A 12,950-nucleotide genomic window follows, 5' to 3' on the forward strand; every position below is an offset into this window, starting at 1 on the left:
TATATGCTCTATTCTAGGCGCAATCATAGATGTGTACTAACATTGTTTACACACGCATACATACAAACACACGCGCGAGCGTAACGTGTCTGTAACGAGAGTTTCGAACACCTAATTACCGGGGGCAGACGGGAGTACAAAAGTAGGGCGTGAAGTAGCAGCCAAGAAGTGGGTTTCGACGTTCAACAATGCAGGAAAACATTGTGCGAGTCCCTTCCTCCCGAAAAAAACAAAACTGGTGTGGCTTCGACCTCGCCCAGCGCTGGGGCTGGCGGTAGTTACACGCTAATTACGCACTACCAGTCCCTACAGGTCCTGCGGTAAGCGACTCGACCACACAGCTGCACCCACGCTCTTAACTTGAAAAAAAAAAAAACAAACAAAAAACGAGTCCAAGAGCTGGCAATATTTAAACAACTGTGTTTATGTGTGCTGAAGAGAGTGGATGGCGAAGCTATCGTTTTATTCTTCCTATCTTCATCCGGTGCACGCGCACTTTCGGCAGCCTACCAACCAGAGCACTCCTTAGCAATCGAAAGTAGAGCACCATGCATCTCCATTGTGAATTTTTTTTTTAAATGTGTTCGTAAAAAAAACAGTGTTCCATGGTCTTCCCCAACTCTACTCTTCACTCCCCGTCAAACATGACCTTGATCGAGTTTTGTGGAGCCAATCAAAATTGTCAACAACAACAACGATTATAAGCTCGCCGCTAGAACTCCACTCACTGAGGCTTTTTACCTGTCCGCTGCGAGTCGTCACTCCCCAACACACACACACCCCTCCCCTAGCTCTCTCACGCACGTTTGAAATGAAAAGTATGCGGGGTACTACTTACTGGCACTGGCTGTCGTCAAACCCGTCTTCTTGCGTCCAGACCTGCGCAAGGAGGCCGTGCGGCCCATCGGGAAGGGCGCGGCCAGATCGGATGTTGGCGTAGTGGACATGCTGCTGACGACGGAAGACACAACCTCCGGTGTAACAGTGAACGCTTTTATTTTTCTTAGAACGCCTCTCAAACTAGCACAAGGACGTAGGTATAGTAGTAAATCACTTTCCCTCCTAAAGATAATCACAATCCGTGGAAGTGTGCTCAATCCCTGTAGTATGCGAGCTTCACTCACAGGACAAGTGACCGGTTAATCCACAACAGAAGAAAAGGCGAGGATCACGGCTGTTGGTTGAGGCTGACGTTGGTGGTAGTGGCGACGACGTTTGAATTCGTCCGCGAGAGCGGGACCCACACCTTAGGTGTCGGCGCCATTTGCTAGCGAGCGGAGGTCGCACCGTGCCGGTCGCCAGTGGAGCGAGCGTTCGGTGTGTGTGTGTCGCAAACAACAGCCTCGCCGGTGTCACGGGGTCGCCAGCGAGCGAGAGACTCTGCCGCCAAACACGCACCACGGGAAGCGGGGGTCCCTCACGACTCGTCGTGTGACCGGAGCTGACACTTGCCACACGCTCGCACGCACCAGCGCCCCGCGCGCGCGCGCGCTCTCACACACACACACGCACGCACGCGCAGCGAGGAGTGACAACTCAGCTGGGATCCTTCTTCCTGTTCCTGCTGCACGTCTCTTGTCTTCCAGCGACAGTCGAAACACGCGACACACTCAAGGTTCAGCCTATCTTGACAGTCTGAGCAGCAAGCGGGGTGGGTGGGTATTGGGGGTTAATGGGGGGGAAGAAGCAGCAAGAAGAACAAAAGAACTGTGTCCCACTCCCTGTCATCAAAGACTTATTCTCTCACCCACCTACCCCCAGCATCGACGACGTTCAGTCCTCGGGTAAGCAGGTCAACATTATACTACAGTATGGCATCATTTGATGTTTTGTTTTAAAAACGGTGGTACTGTGTCCGGCGAGTTGTGTGCATACGTCACACACACACACGGGTTGTGTGTACACGTCACACACACAGCAGCACAGCACAAGATCTATGATCCACAAGCGCGTGGCCGTCACAAGCTGATCACAAAGTAAGCCACTCGAATGTTCTCCGAACACAAGAAGAGGAAAGACAACTACAGCATTATGTCGGCGAAAGGTGGCCGACAGCCAGCCAGCGAGATGTGGCCGCTTGATGGGGGAAGTTCATTTTAAAATCAATGGGGGAGGCCGAGAGTGTGTGTGGGAGGTGTGGGGGCACATTGGTGGAGGGGGATGTTTAGGCGAGATAAAAGTTGCTGATGGAGAGAGTCGGCTAACTGGCATGTCTAGCAGCTGACGTGCGGCGGGGTCTGCGCGTGGCCAACGGACAGAACATAAATGACAATGCCAACTCTTTATTAACGAGAGGGAAAATAAGCAAGTATATGCTTTTTTCCATTTAGCCCTCGCCCTTTACGGAGAAAAAATAAAGTAACTAAGTACTATATAAATAATTAGTAGTAAACATAAGGAGAGTGGAAGGTAAATATATTCAAAAGTGATGGCTAAGAAAAACATGTTTACATGGTTTCCAGGAGTCGGGAGGTATCTCTAGGGGCCTCATCTAAAGAAGGTTGTAGAAATGCACATAGAACATGGAGCCTCTCTGTTAAGGATGGTTCTAACAATGGACATCAGTAATCAATGTACGTTACGCGGCAACCCAGGGGATCCGGGGTGTGGGTGGTTTTGCAAAAGGATGTGGGGACGCGCAGACGAGAAACCTCACAATGCTACCAGTCTCCCCTTTCGTTCAGATGAGACACGGCGGTAGAGCAGGATTTGGGGTAAGAGGGTTGCAGCCGAACCTCAAAAAAAGATACTAAGGAGGCAATTAACGCCGTTCACTGTCAGCCTGCAGTTTGCCCTCTCTCACTCACCACCACCACCACCCCAAAACATGAACATCTTCCTACGCCACTGGACAGATATATCTATGATTACAAGATAATTAATACAGAGGCATTATGACAACGTAAAAACAATAACAGTGATGATGATGAGGAGGAGGATGCCAAACTACAGTTGTTACGAAAAAACTGAGACAAAGGTGCTCACAATTATGGATCTGGTGCAAGAACTAAAAAATAAAAATTTTTAAAAAAGTAACTGGGTTCGTGAAACAAATAAGGAATGAACATGGCGGGATAGGAAGCGGCGCACAGCATAGTGCCATAGTCTACCATTCATTCTTTTAATGCAGGACGCGACACCGCGCGGCATTGTCATCCTTCGTTGTGGCGGCGCGGCGTTGGCAGATGAGCGAGAGTGCGGGAGGCGAGTGATGGCTGACGACAGGGAAGGCTCCTCCTCTCCCCGAAAGACGACAGCAAGGGAAGGGCGCCTCTCAGACGACACTCAGTGTCCGGTGAACACAAGTCACTCTCGACTCACCAGCACGGAGCGTGCCATAGGTCATCTGACAACGCACTCCTGCTCTATCAAAGAGCGGGCGGGGTGCAGTCCAAGGGTCAGTGTCGTCAGCGCTGTCGAATGCCCAGCGATAACGATCTTGGGAGTCCCGTTAGCTCAATGCTTTGGCTGTGAGGTCCTCGGGTCAAGGACGTGGCGTGACCGCCCGCTCGCAACGCCTAGTTGTCCTCGCCAAGAATTTCGGAGACCGGGGTGGGGGGATGGCTATAGGCTCTGTGGGTTTTTTTGGTTTCTTCTCCTTCCCCTACCCCATCACCCATTTATTCATTCCTCTTTTCAGTCTGAAATCGCCGTGTTAGAAACACTTTCCTCGTAGGTAAATCAACCCCACCATCAATGGCATCATCACCAGACGGCCAGCATCCGGCTTGGTGCACGTGGAAACGGAACCAAATGTATTATACAGTATACACTAGCCTCGATTGTTCCTTCAAGTCTGCTTTCTAAACAAGGCCTGTCCTTGAAGCCTTATGGTCTAACTGTAACTTTGTGCAATGTGACCGGCCCTGCATCCACTACAGCACTTACTCGTCACGTGTATGGGCAGGGTCGTTTCTCTACAAGGAAATTTATCTTACACTAAATAAATAAAACTTGACAATCGGTTGGTAATCATAATTGTTGAGTAGATTTTGAGTTGTATTCATGAAGCACCAAAAGGGAGGGGTATCCTAGTACAGTGATACCTCGGTTCTCGAACGCCTTGACTTTCGACCAAATCGGTATTCGACCAGGAAATTCGAGAAAATTTTGTCTTGGAATCCGAACAAATACAGTGATACCTCGGTTCTCGAACGCCTTGACTTTCGACCAAATCGGTATTCGACCAGGATATTCGAGAAAATTTTGTCTTGGAATTCGAACAAATATTTGGAACTCGAACATCCGAACATCCGAGATGAGCCGAGTTGAGCGGAATGGCGTTCATTCGGCCCAGCGCGCCTTGCTTTCGTCATCAGTGACAATAACCATCCCTCTTCCCTCCTCCCTCCACATTCATTCCCTCCTGCCATAAAGCTTGGTACAGGTACAGTAAATGAAACACAATTTACTGTACTGTACAGTACATTTTATTATTATTTTTTTGTTGTTTTAATAAATACACTTTTATTTCTTATTTCTTGTTGAGACTCATGTTTTTCTACATATTATATACAAATTAGGCCAGTAAATAGGCATTTTCTGGGGCTTGGAACGAATTAATCCAGTTTCATTATTCCTATGGGTTTCATTGCTTCGGTTCTCGAACAATTTGGTTCTCGACCGTCCTCCCGGAACGAATTATGTTCGAGAACCGAGGTATCACTGTATTTGGAACTCGAACATCCGAGATGAGCCGAGTTGAGCCGAATGGCGTTCATTCTGCCCAGCGCGCCTTGCTTGCGTCATCAGTGTGAGTGGCAGAGAGAGAGAGAGTCACGTTTTTGTGGAGAGAGTCATGAAATGTGTGCAAAATGGGCAGAAAATCGCAAATTTTGTTGAACAACTCACCCTGATAAGTGGCTAGCAAACTAGAGCAGTTAACATTTTTAATGACAATGTTATGTCCACTTTCCGCAAAATTTGCAAAAGGAAGAAAAAAACAGCAAACACATTGACAAATTCTTCCGTAAAGAAATCAGACAATCTGCAACTGCAGAGCAAGATTCTGATTCTCCTCAGCAAAAGATACAGAGAACGAACCACATGAAGAGCAGTTACCCTCTGGTTTTATAATTGAAGAGGACTCCCCTTCTGTGACAAAAACAATAACCATCCCTTCCCTACTCCCTCCACATTCATTCCCTCCTGCCATAAAGTTTGGTACAGGTACAGTAAATGAAACACAATTTACTGTTCTGTACTGTACAGTACATTTTAAAATTTTTTGTTTGTTTTTTGTTTTAATAAATACACTTTTATTTCTTATTTTCTTGTTGAGACTCATGTTTTCTACATATAATTATAAATACAAAGTATTAGGCTAGTAAATAGGCATTTTCTGGGGCTTGGAACGAATTAATCCAGTTTCCATTATTTTCCCTATGGGTTTTTCATTGCTTCGTGTTCTCAACAATTTGGTTCTCGACCGTCCTCACCGGAACGAATTATGTTCGAGAACCGAGGTATCACTGTATATGCGATAACTTTGTGACTTCACCCTTCTATGTACACCCCGGCCTCGTACGTACCCAGTATTCACAGCAGTCAACAACTAAACTGGTAAAACAAAAGCGAAGACAAGAACAATTTTTCCTACAAGCGACACATGACGCCTTCCAAAGCATCTTTTGTTTCCAATTCCAATGTTCTCCCCTTTCCCCCTTCACCCGCATCACCTACGCTAAGGCCATCTCCGGTCGTCTGGCACGGAAATCACGAAAGCCCTGGAGACCTCGCGATGTTAACCTTTTGCTGGCACACTAGCGACACTACCTTCTCCTTGAGTAGCCTGCGTCTGCGGGAGTGAAATGTGAGCAAAGTACAAACCCTCACCCGTTACACCATGTAATTACTGAGTGCGAAGGAATGCAGCCCGACTTCTGTCAGTGCACGATGACAGCAGGAGAGTGAATGACAGTCTGCTCATTTGCATATCTGTGTGAGTGTGTCGCTAGATGGATTGCTACTCACACCAAGCCACAGACAGACAAGGGCAAAGTTCTCTGTAAGACTGATCTAAACGTTCGTCATACGCCATGACTAAATTTGCCACAAGATATGGCAGTGTCACGTGAGTTAAGCTGTCACATGACAGCACGCGATGTGAATGTGGTAAGCTCATCACCATAATGACTGGGTTATTACCGCCTCCTCCAGATCCAGCGACCTGCTGCTTTACAGCGAGAGAAAACTGATCTCGGCCATCAACTGGCCCAGTGGGGTAACTGCTAACGGCCGACTTGCTAACAGCATGCGCAAGCTGAGTATGATGCTCATGAGCACGGCAATCCCCGCGTCGCCCACGGCAGGTCAGCAGACAAAAACTGCTGACAGGAAGAACTCTCCCAGGAAATGTTTATGCCGTCTCGTCAGACCATGTTTCCTTATTTTTAGGTGTGGTGTCAAAATGAATTTATCGGAAAGCTCGCCATCTCTTCACCATCACAATAATGAAAAAAAAGGGGGGGGGTAGGACACAGTCGACGCCCAGCTGGAAGCATCCCGCATACCGACATCATTAAAAGCCCTGCTTCACTCCGCTGACATGCAGCAGGACCATCGGTTCTGGCCCCACAGAAAAACCGGCCCACGAAGGGACAAACCAACACACTCTGACACAAAGGCAACCACTTTCGCCGAGTCTTGTCGCCGGCAGTCCGGGCGGATGTTCCTTGATGATCTGAGCTGTCATGCATCTTGCGACCCTAGTCCTATAAACTGCTCAAGGTCGAGGTTGTCTCATTCGAAAACGTGTCTGTCAATAACGGTTACACAACAGAAACAGGCAGCAGAACATACAAGGAAAGAACGGAACTAAAATGCTCCGCGGACCCTTACAGTTCGCTCGCAGGTCTTGCTCGGCTAAGCAAAATGCAAAGCGCATTAATTACTGCTACCACACTTTACGGCATGTCGCCATAATGACAATTCCGGTGATGTACAATCTATTTCAGTCTGAGCGACTATTGCAACCAACTATAGACAGTACCCTTTCTCTTTAGTTTATTATTTGGCCGGAAGCAGCCTGACAGAACTGGCGGATGTGATTGATCTGGACGGTACGTGCTTCAGTAGCGTGCAAGGGAACGTTCACATAGTTCACACAGCCGACTCCCACTGTCTCCCTTCTGCTGATAATAAAGGTGTTCATGACAATGTTCGTGGGCCTGCCATAAAGCTAATCCAGCAACTGCGCCCACAGACTCGCCTTCACCGACCTACTGTCAACCCCTGACGGCGTTCTTCCCAAGCCAACTCGATTTAACATCTCCTTCCTAGCATAGGCCAAGCAGTTTGGGGATGAGTGTAATAAAATATACTCATCAAAGCTGTTAAATCAGTTTATCTTACACTGGGAAAAACAAGTCAAAATTAAAATTATACGTCAGCACAAGCGCGAAACACACACACCACACACACATGCACGAACGCGCACTCTCCAATACACGTGCTACACTCCGAGTCTTGAATGAAAAGCGAGTGTTGTTGCTTTTTTGTAGTGAGAAAATCTCAAACAGTAAGTGAGCATTTCCACTGTGCTCCGTACGCACTGTCAACCTCTCGCGCAGCAACGTACCACACCACCCATATGTCCGATCACCAAGCTACAGTAAAACGTATAACCTGCAGGTCAAATCTGATCATAGTCTTCACCTCACCACCGTGAAATAAAAAAAAAAAAAATGACTCTGCAGCGGGGTGACAAAAAGAACGAAAACATACACGCATGAGAAGGACGCCAGTCCCACAAACATGTGAACATACACGGCGATCAACACACCACGTCACAGGAAAAAGTCGCTCGCGCGTATCAGCAGAATCTACTTCCCCAAACCACGGTTCGTTGCTGCACCTTATTGCTCGTAAATGTCAGTCTGATGGCAGAGGGAAGCTGACAGGAAAAAAAAAATACTGACAGATGGTGCCCCAACGAAAAAACAAAATTGAATCGACTCGAATGTGTATGTTTAGATGTGCATACATATCTCTTCTACTCCCCAATCTGGGTGTGCGTGAAATTATATTTCTTAAATTACTATCTCTTCCTTTTAAATGTCCCTTCACCACTCCACTACACACAGAGTAAATCCTCACCTGACGTCGTTTAATTATAATATTGATGAGGGGAATAAACTCGATAGGAAGGCGGGACCACTTTATAGACTACATGTATACGCACACTTTGTCGACTTGACCTAAGGGAAGCAACTGCACTCCTGAAACTAGAAACACGTAATGCTTATGTTCTCCCCTTTATCATTCCGCCTCATCGAACCCCCAGTGTGTAGCTGTTATCTTTTGTTTTACTATTACAATCAGAGTATAGCATGTTTGTAAAAGAATATGAACGCATTTAAAATCGTCATCCTCTTGTATATATCATAAAGTAATAGGGATTATATCAAGCCTTCAAACATATCCAAGAAAATCAGAGGTCATGGGGTGAATCGTCTTCACTTATGTCCCGAGGTGAAAGCTGAAGCATCAGTAGTGCTGATGCTACAACTACAAACAAATAATTTTAGAAGCCTTTAACGGGTAACCCTTATATACATAAGGTACTGGGGGGAGCAGTTTACAAGTGAAGAAAGAATAGACGACTAGGTGGGGAGAGAGTAAAAATAGAGAAAATTCTGTATTCTCAGGCTCCGCCCCTCGCCGGGATGCCCACAAGAACGAGCACCAGTGACCCCCCCCCCCGTGCCACCCGCTCCCCGCCTCTGCCCTCTGCTCCCCTGATTATCCTCCGAGATCCCCCATCTCCATACTCATGTCTGTGTGTAGACAGCTGTGGTTAGCTTTTCCTTTTTTATGCTTTAGGCCGTGGATCAACATCATCTGCCATCTGTGCAATAGGAAACGGGGTGAGTGGAGCACACGCACACACACACATATGCAACAACACACAACGTCTGCAGCGCTGCGCCTCGGCAAAAGCACACAAGACAACATTCCGGGGGCCCATTGCCTGCAAAACTCATTCCAGCCGGCAACCATGTTACATGCCGGGGAACACGCCTGCGTCAAGAGATTTCGCCGCTAATCCAGCCTTCTTCTCTCTCCCCCCTCGCTCAGCCTCCAATGTCTTGGGGTTACGCTGCCTTCGATAACAGCTGTGAAACCACAAAAATCAAGCAAAAGACTTACAGTTACCATTTCAACAACAATGATGTCCAGGCGCCGGACTATAGAGACCATAGTACTTGTTGTGATGGAACCGATAGCAGAAAGTTTGGGTCAGAGGATTGATGGTGTTATACCGGAAGGGTAAGATGTGCGTTTTATGGTGTCTATGCTTACAGGTATAAAAAACCCCCCCCCAAAAAAAAAAGGAATATTCCACAGTTATATATTCCACACATTGTCAGAATTCTTTCCGACATTTTACCATGTTGCCCGTGTGCTATATTTACCAAATCAAAACCAAGACCTATTGAACGGGTCAACCTCTGTTTGCTATGTGTGGGTGTGAGAGAGATGGTATATCGTTGCTGACACGGCGTTTAACACCGACGACCACGTACAGCAGAAAATGGCTGGCTCGCAAAGTGTGTTTCTACAGCTCACGATGCAGCCACCGGTCTTCGAAGCCTCTGAGCAATCGGGGTCTCGGTTGTTGATCGGACATCACGCGCAGCGTGTCGAGTTCAATCTTATCAACCACGTATTGACCTCCACTCGTGATAGACTTCCTGAGGATTTTTCTCTTCAAACGGAGAAAATTCCCATCTTCTGAACGCTGGAGTTGCCACATAAGTGCACCTGTCTGAGCACTCGCCTTCCCGGACCCCATACCTCTTCCCTCCCGTGCGCGAGCGTGCGATGCCACTCGCACAAATTAGTGACAAAAGTTCACGTAGGTCAGAGCCTGCTAGCTGCTGACTTTCGGCGGACACCTCCGCACCTCACTTTCATCCAGACATGTTGGCGAGTTGAAGCAGCAAAACATTTCACACTTTTTACATCCGCTTACCCCAACCTATCTACAATTGGTGAAATCCCGTTCTGTCCCTCTGTCTTGCTTTCTTTCGTGCGCTATGTGCTGAGTCCGCAGAACATCGCAGACAATCCTGCATCAAATGGCGTCAGACTCCCCATGTAATGGTCCACCAAGTGCCGACAGGCGGCCTCGGGTGAGGCAGGCGACGAGGTTCTACGCCGTCCTGTTTGCTCTCCATACACACTCTAGTATTGCACTTACTGACTCTGTGTGCGCGTGCTTCGCTTCCAATCTACCGGCTCCACGTGGATTTCGTTTTTCCTGGTGGCGGTCGACGTAATGGCTAGACAGGAAGTACGACTGACCTTCCTGTGAGGCGGTAGGCTGCTGATGGTGCGATGAAGAAGGTTGTCGGAAGAACATGATGAAAGTTCAGACGGTGGTAAGAAAAAGGCGAATGGAGCGGTAAAAGCGGTAAAAAGAGAGCTTTTAGAATCGTGAGCGAGGATTGTAGTCCTGGGTTCAGATCCCCTTGCGGAGCTCATGTGGACGCTCAGCGCATGTATGTATGTATCGTGTCATTAGTGTCATTCTCTAAAAACTGTCCATGCGAGTCGGGTCCACTGGTCCCTGAGCATGTCCTGCAGCTTCTGCCCACTACACAGACAGGCACGGGCAGACCTGCGGCCTCAGGGAGCCACACTAGCAGAAAAACTCTGGGGCAGACATGAAGAAAACAGCCTTTCCCCTTTCATAATCAATGAAAACCTAGAAGTCCGAGGCATGCTCTCAAGAACATAGAAGAGCAAACTTAATTAAATCAACTATCACAAAAATAATGACTAAACGAGAATGATCTAGTTGTCATTGGTACTCTCACTCTCACACACACAAGTTTCACCACGAAAAAAGAAAAAAAAATCTATACACAAGGAAGTAAATTGAAAAAAAAAGAATGCCTTGAGAACATTGCTAACAGATCTGCAGGTTCAAGTTCCGGCTGTCAGTTGTAAGGTCTCCCGTGAAGGATCAAGAGATTAAGTGAGTGACATATGGGGGGAGGAGTTGAAATATATGTCTGAGGGCTGGTGAGATGGGACTACAGCAGCTTCATCACGTCAGCACGCGCTCAGCAGTTTTGAGAATCATAGGAAACGTCCAACGAGGAAAAATGTCACTAGCTGATCCAACCTCCATTCCCCATCCCATCCTAGGAGAATTTTTTTAAAAATTCCGCTGCCAACAAAGAACCTCCGGCCACCGCCAACTTCAACTGAACCGGCTCGAGGGGAAAAGTTTCGATTCTTGTAGGGCTCTCTGCAGGCCAGGCGTCACGCCTGGTCCATACGGAAGCACATTTCTCGCATAGTGTATCCCCCCAACACACACACATCTCCAATAAGTCAGAAAGCAAGCGCTTCTCTGGAGATGTAATCCTACATCGTTATGTTTGCTGCAACATCATCTGTTGTACAGCAGTACAAACAGCAGCAACACTGACAAAATGCTCTCACATAATTATACCTGCTGTAACAACAGGGGTTAGTCACACTCACAACCATGTCAAAAGTCAGACTGGCTGCTTTTGTAAGAACTTTTCTGCTACAGTACTAGACAAAGCGGGGCTGATCTGCATCGCTAGCATGTCGGCCGGTGCCGACAAAACGAGCGTAAATACCGTGATATATATATATGCACGAGTCTATAAATATAGCCAGGCACAATACTGTGAAAAAAAGACTCCTACCTTTTAGTTCCACAATGCATTCGTCTACGACACTGAAATGCTCTTTTCTCGATTTGAACATCGTCAGGCCAACGCGGAGCAGGGGTTATGTCGCGAGTAGGATGTAGAAATGACTAGAGAAAGCGAAATAGGAGGCAGCCACGGTCACATGATCCTTCTGTCGAAGATTTTTTTTAAAAATATGGTACAACCTCTTTCCTGCTGATAAAGATAGCAGGATCCTGAGTATCTTCGCACTTCCTAATCGAGAAGCGTCTATCGCGGACGAGACAGCAAGGAGAAAGAGACAACGATACAGAGAGAGAGAGAACAAGAGAGAAACTGGGTGAGAGAGAAAGAGAGAAGGGAGGAAGAAAGACGCTGGCTGAGCATGGGTGCAAGACGGAAGTTACTAGCGAGCAGTGCAGGCCGACCACAGATACGCGCGTACCCGACAGAGTAGTCCCTCTACCTGCAAGACAAGTTGTCTGCCCACTGCCCAGTCTTTGGTGCAGCGCCATGACTCACTTGACAAAGACTCTGACGGTCCGAGAGTTTTCACCCCGGTCCTGCAGGCCGGTGTCATCCCCCCTCCTTCATGCACCGCAGTACAAAGAGCTTGTTGGTAGGAAGGGGGAGGGGATTTTAGAGTCACGGAGCGTTGGAAGTAAGAGTTACCATAATTCTGCGACAAGAAACGGCTGCATGAAAGGATTTGCATGTCATCACTTCAGAGGCTCAGGCATGAGCGGCCTTTACAAACCAGCCCGGAGGCCTACAAACCTCCAGTCTAAAGAGCACCCACGATGTTTTCGATGTGATAAATGTGCCAGAAACAAAATAAAACAAAAATACTTTCTCCCCGCAGAAGTATCATTTCTACACTGGGTGCGCATGCGAACACGGCACACCAAACTCTGGTATTTCACTGCAGCGTCATCGACAGCTCGGGTGGCTGTGGAAATGTCAGACAAGCGGGTACAGAAGACGGCCGGGCGTGTGCGCCACTTGGACTGACACCCACAACCCTGTCTGTCAGTCAACGTCACCCTCCCGCTGCTGCTGGCTCTCTAGCACTGTGTGCGTCACAGTTCTGACCCCAGCACCTAAACGTGCTTGAGAGTGCGTCACAGCTGTTGGCGGTCAAACACATCTGAGGGTCGCGACCCGCCACTTCCTGCCACTGGCTGTGAATTGCCAGTGATGGCATTCATACAAGAGGTCAGGCTATATAGCCACAGTCTATTTATCCCATCATCTACACACACGCTGATATTTCGC

General features: G+C 47.8%; 1 protein-coding gene across 3 annotated transcripts in view; it reads right to left on the reverse strand.

Moving 5' to 3' along the window:
• LOC112571956 (SLIT-ROBO Rho GTPase-activating protein 3-like) overlaps positions 1-12,950 on the reverse strand; it is a 93,428-nt gene that overhangs the window by 60,633 nt on the left and 19,845 nt on the right. The window contains exon 1 of one of the 3 annotated variants that reach the window (XM_025251386.1): positions 11,691-11,766. The exons of 1 other annotated variant lie outside the window; for it this stretch is intronic. In XM_025251386.1, coding sequence (XP_025107171.1) covers positions 11,691-11,751 — 61 coding nt within the window. In that variant the 5' untranslated portion in view covers positions 11,752-11,766. Of the gene's footprint in view, positions 1-838; positions 1,489-11,690; positions 11,767-12,950 lie in introns of those variants that run through there. One more of the 3 variants, XM_025251384.1, reaches the window with a different exon arrangement.

Source organism: Pomacea canaliculata, linkage group LG9 (genome assembly GCF_003073045.1).
Source record: "Pomacea canaliculata isolate SZHN2017 linkage group LG9, ASM307304v1, whole genome shotgun sequence".
Taxonomy (NCBI): Eukaryota; Metazoa; Mollusca; class Gastropoda; order Architaenioglossa; family Ampullariidae; genus Pomacea; species Pomacea canaliculata.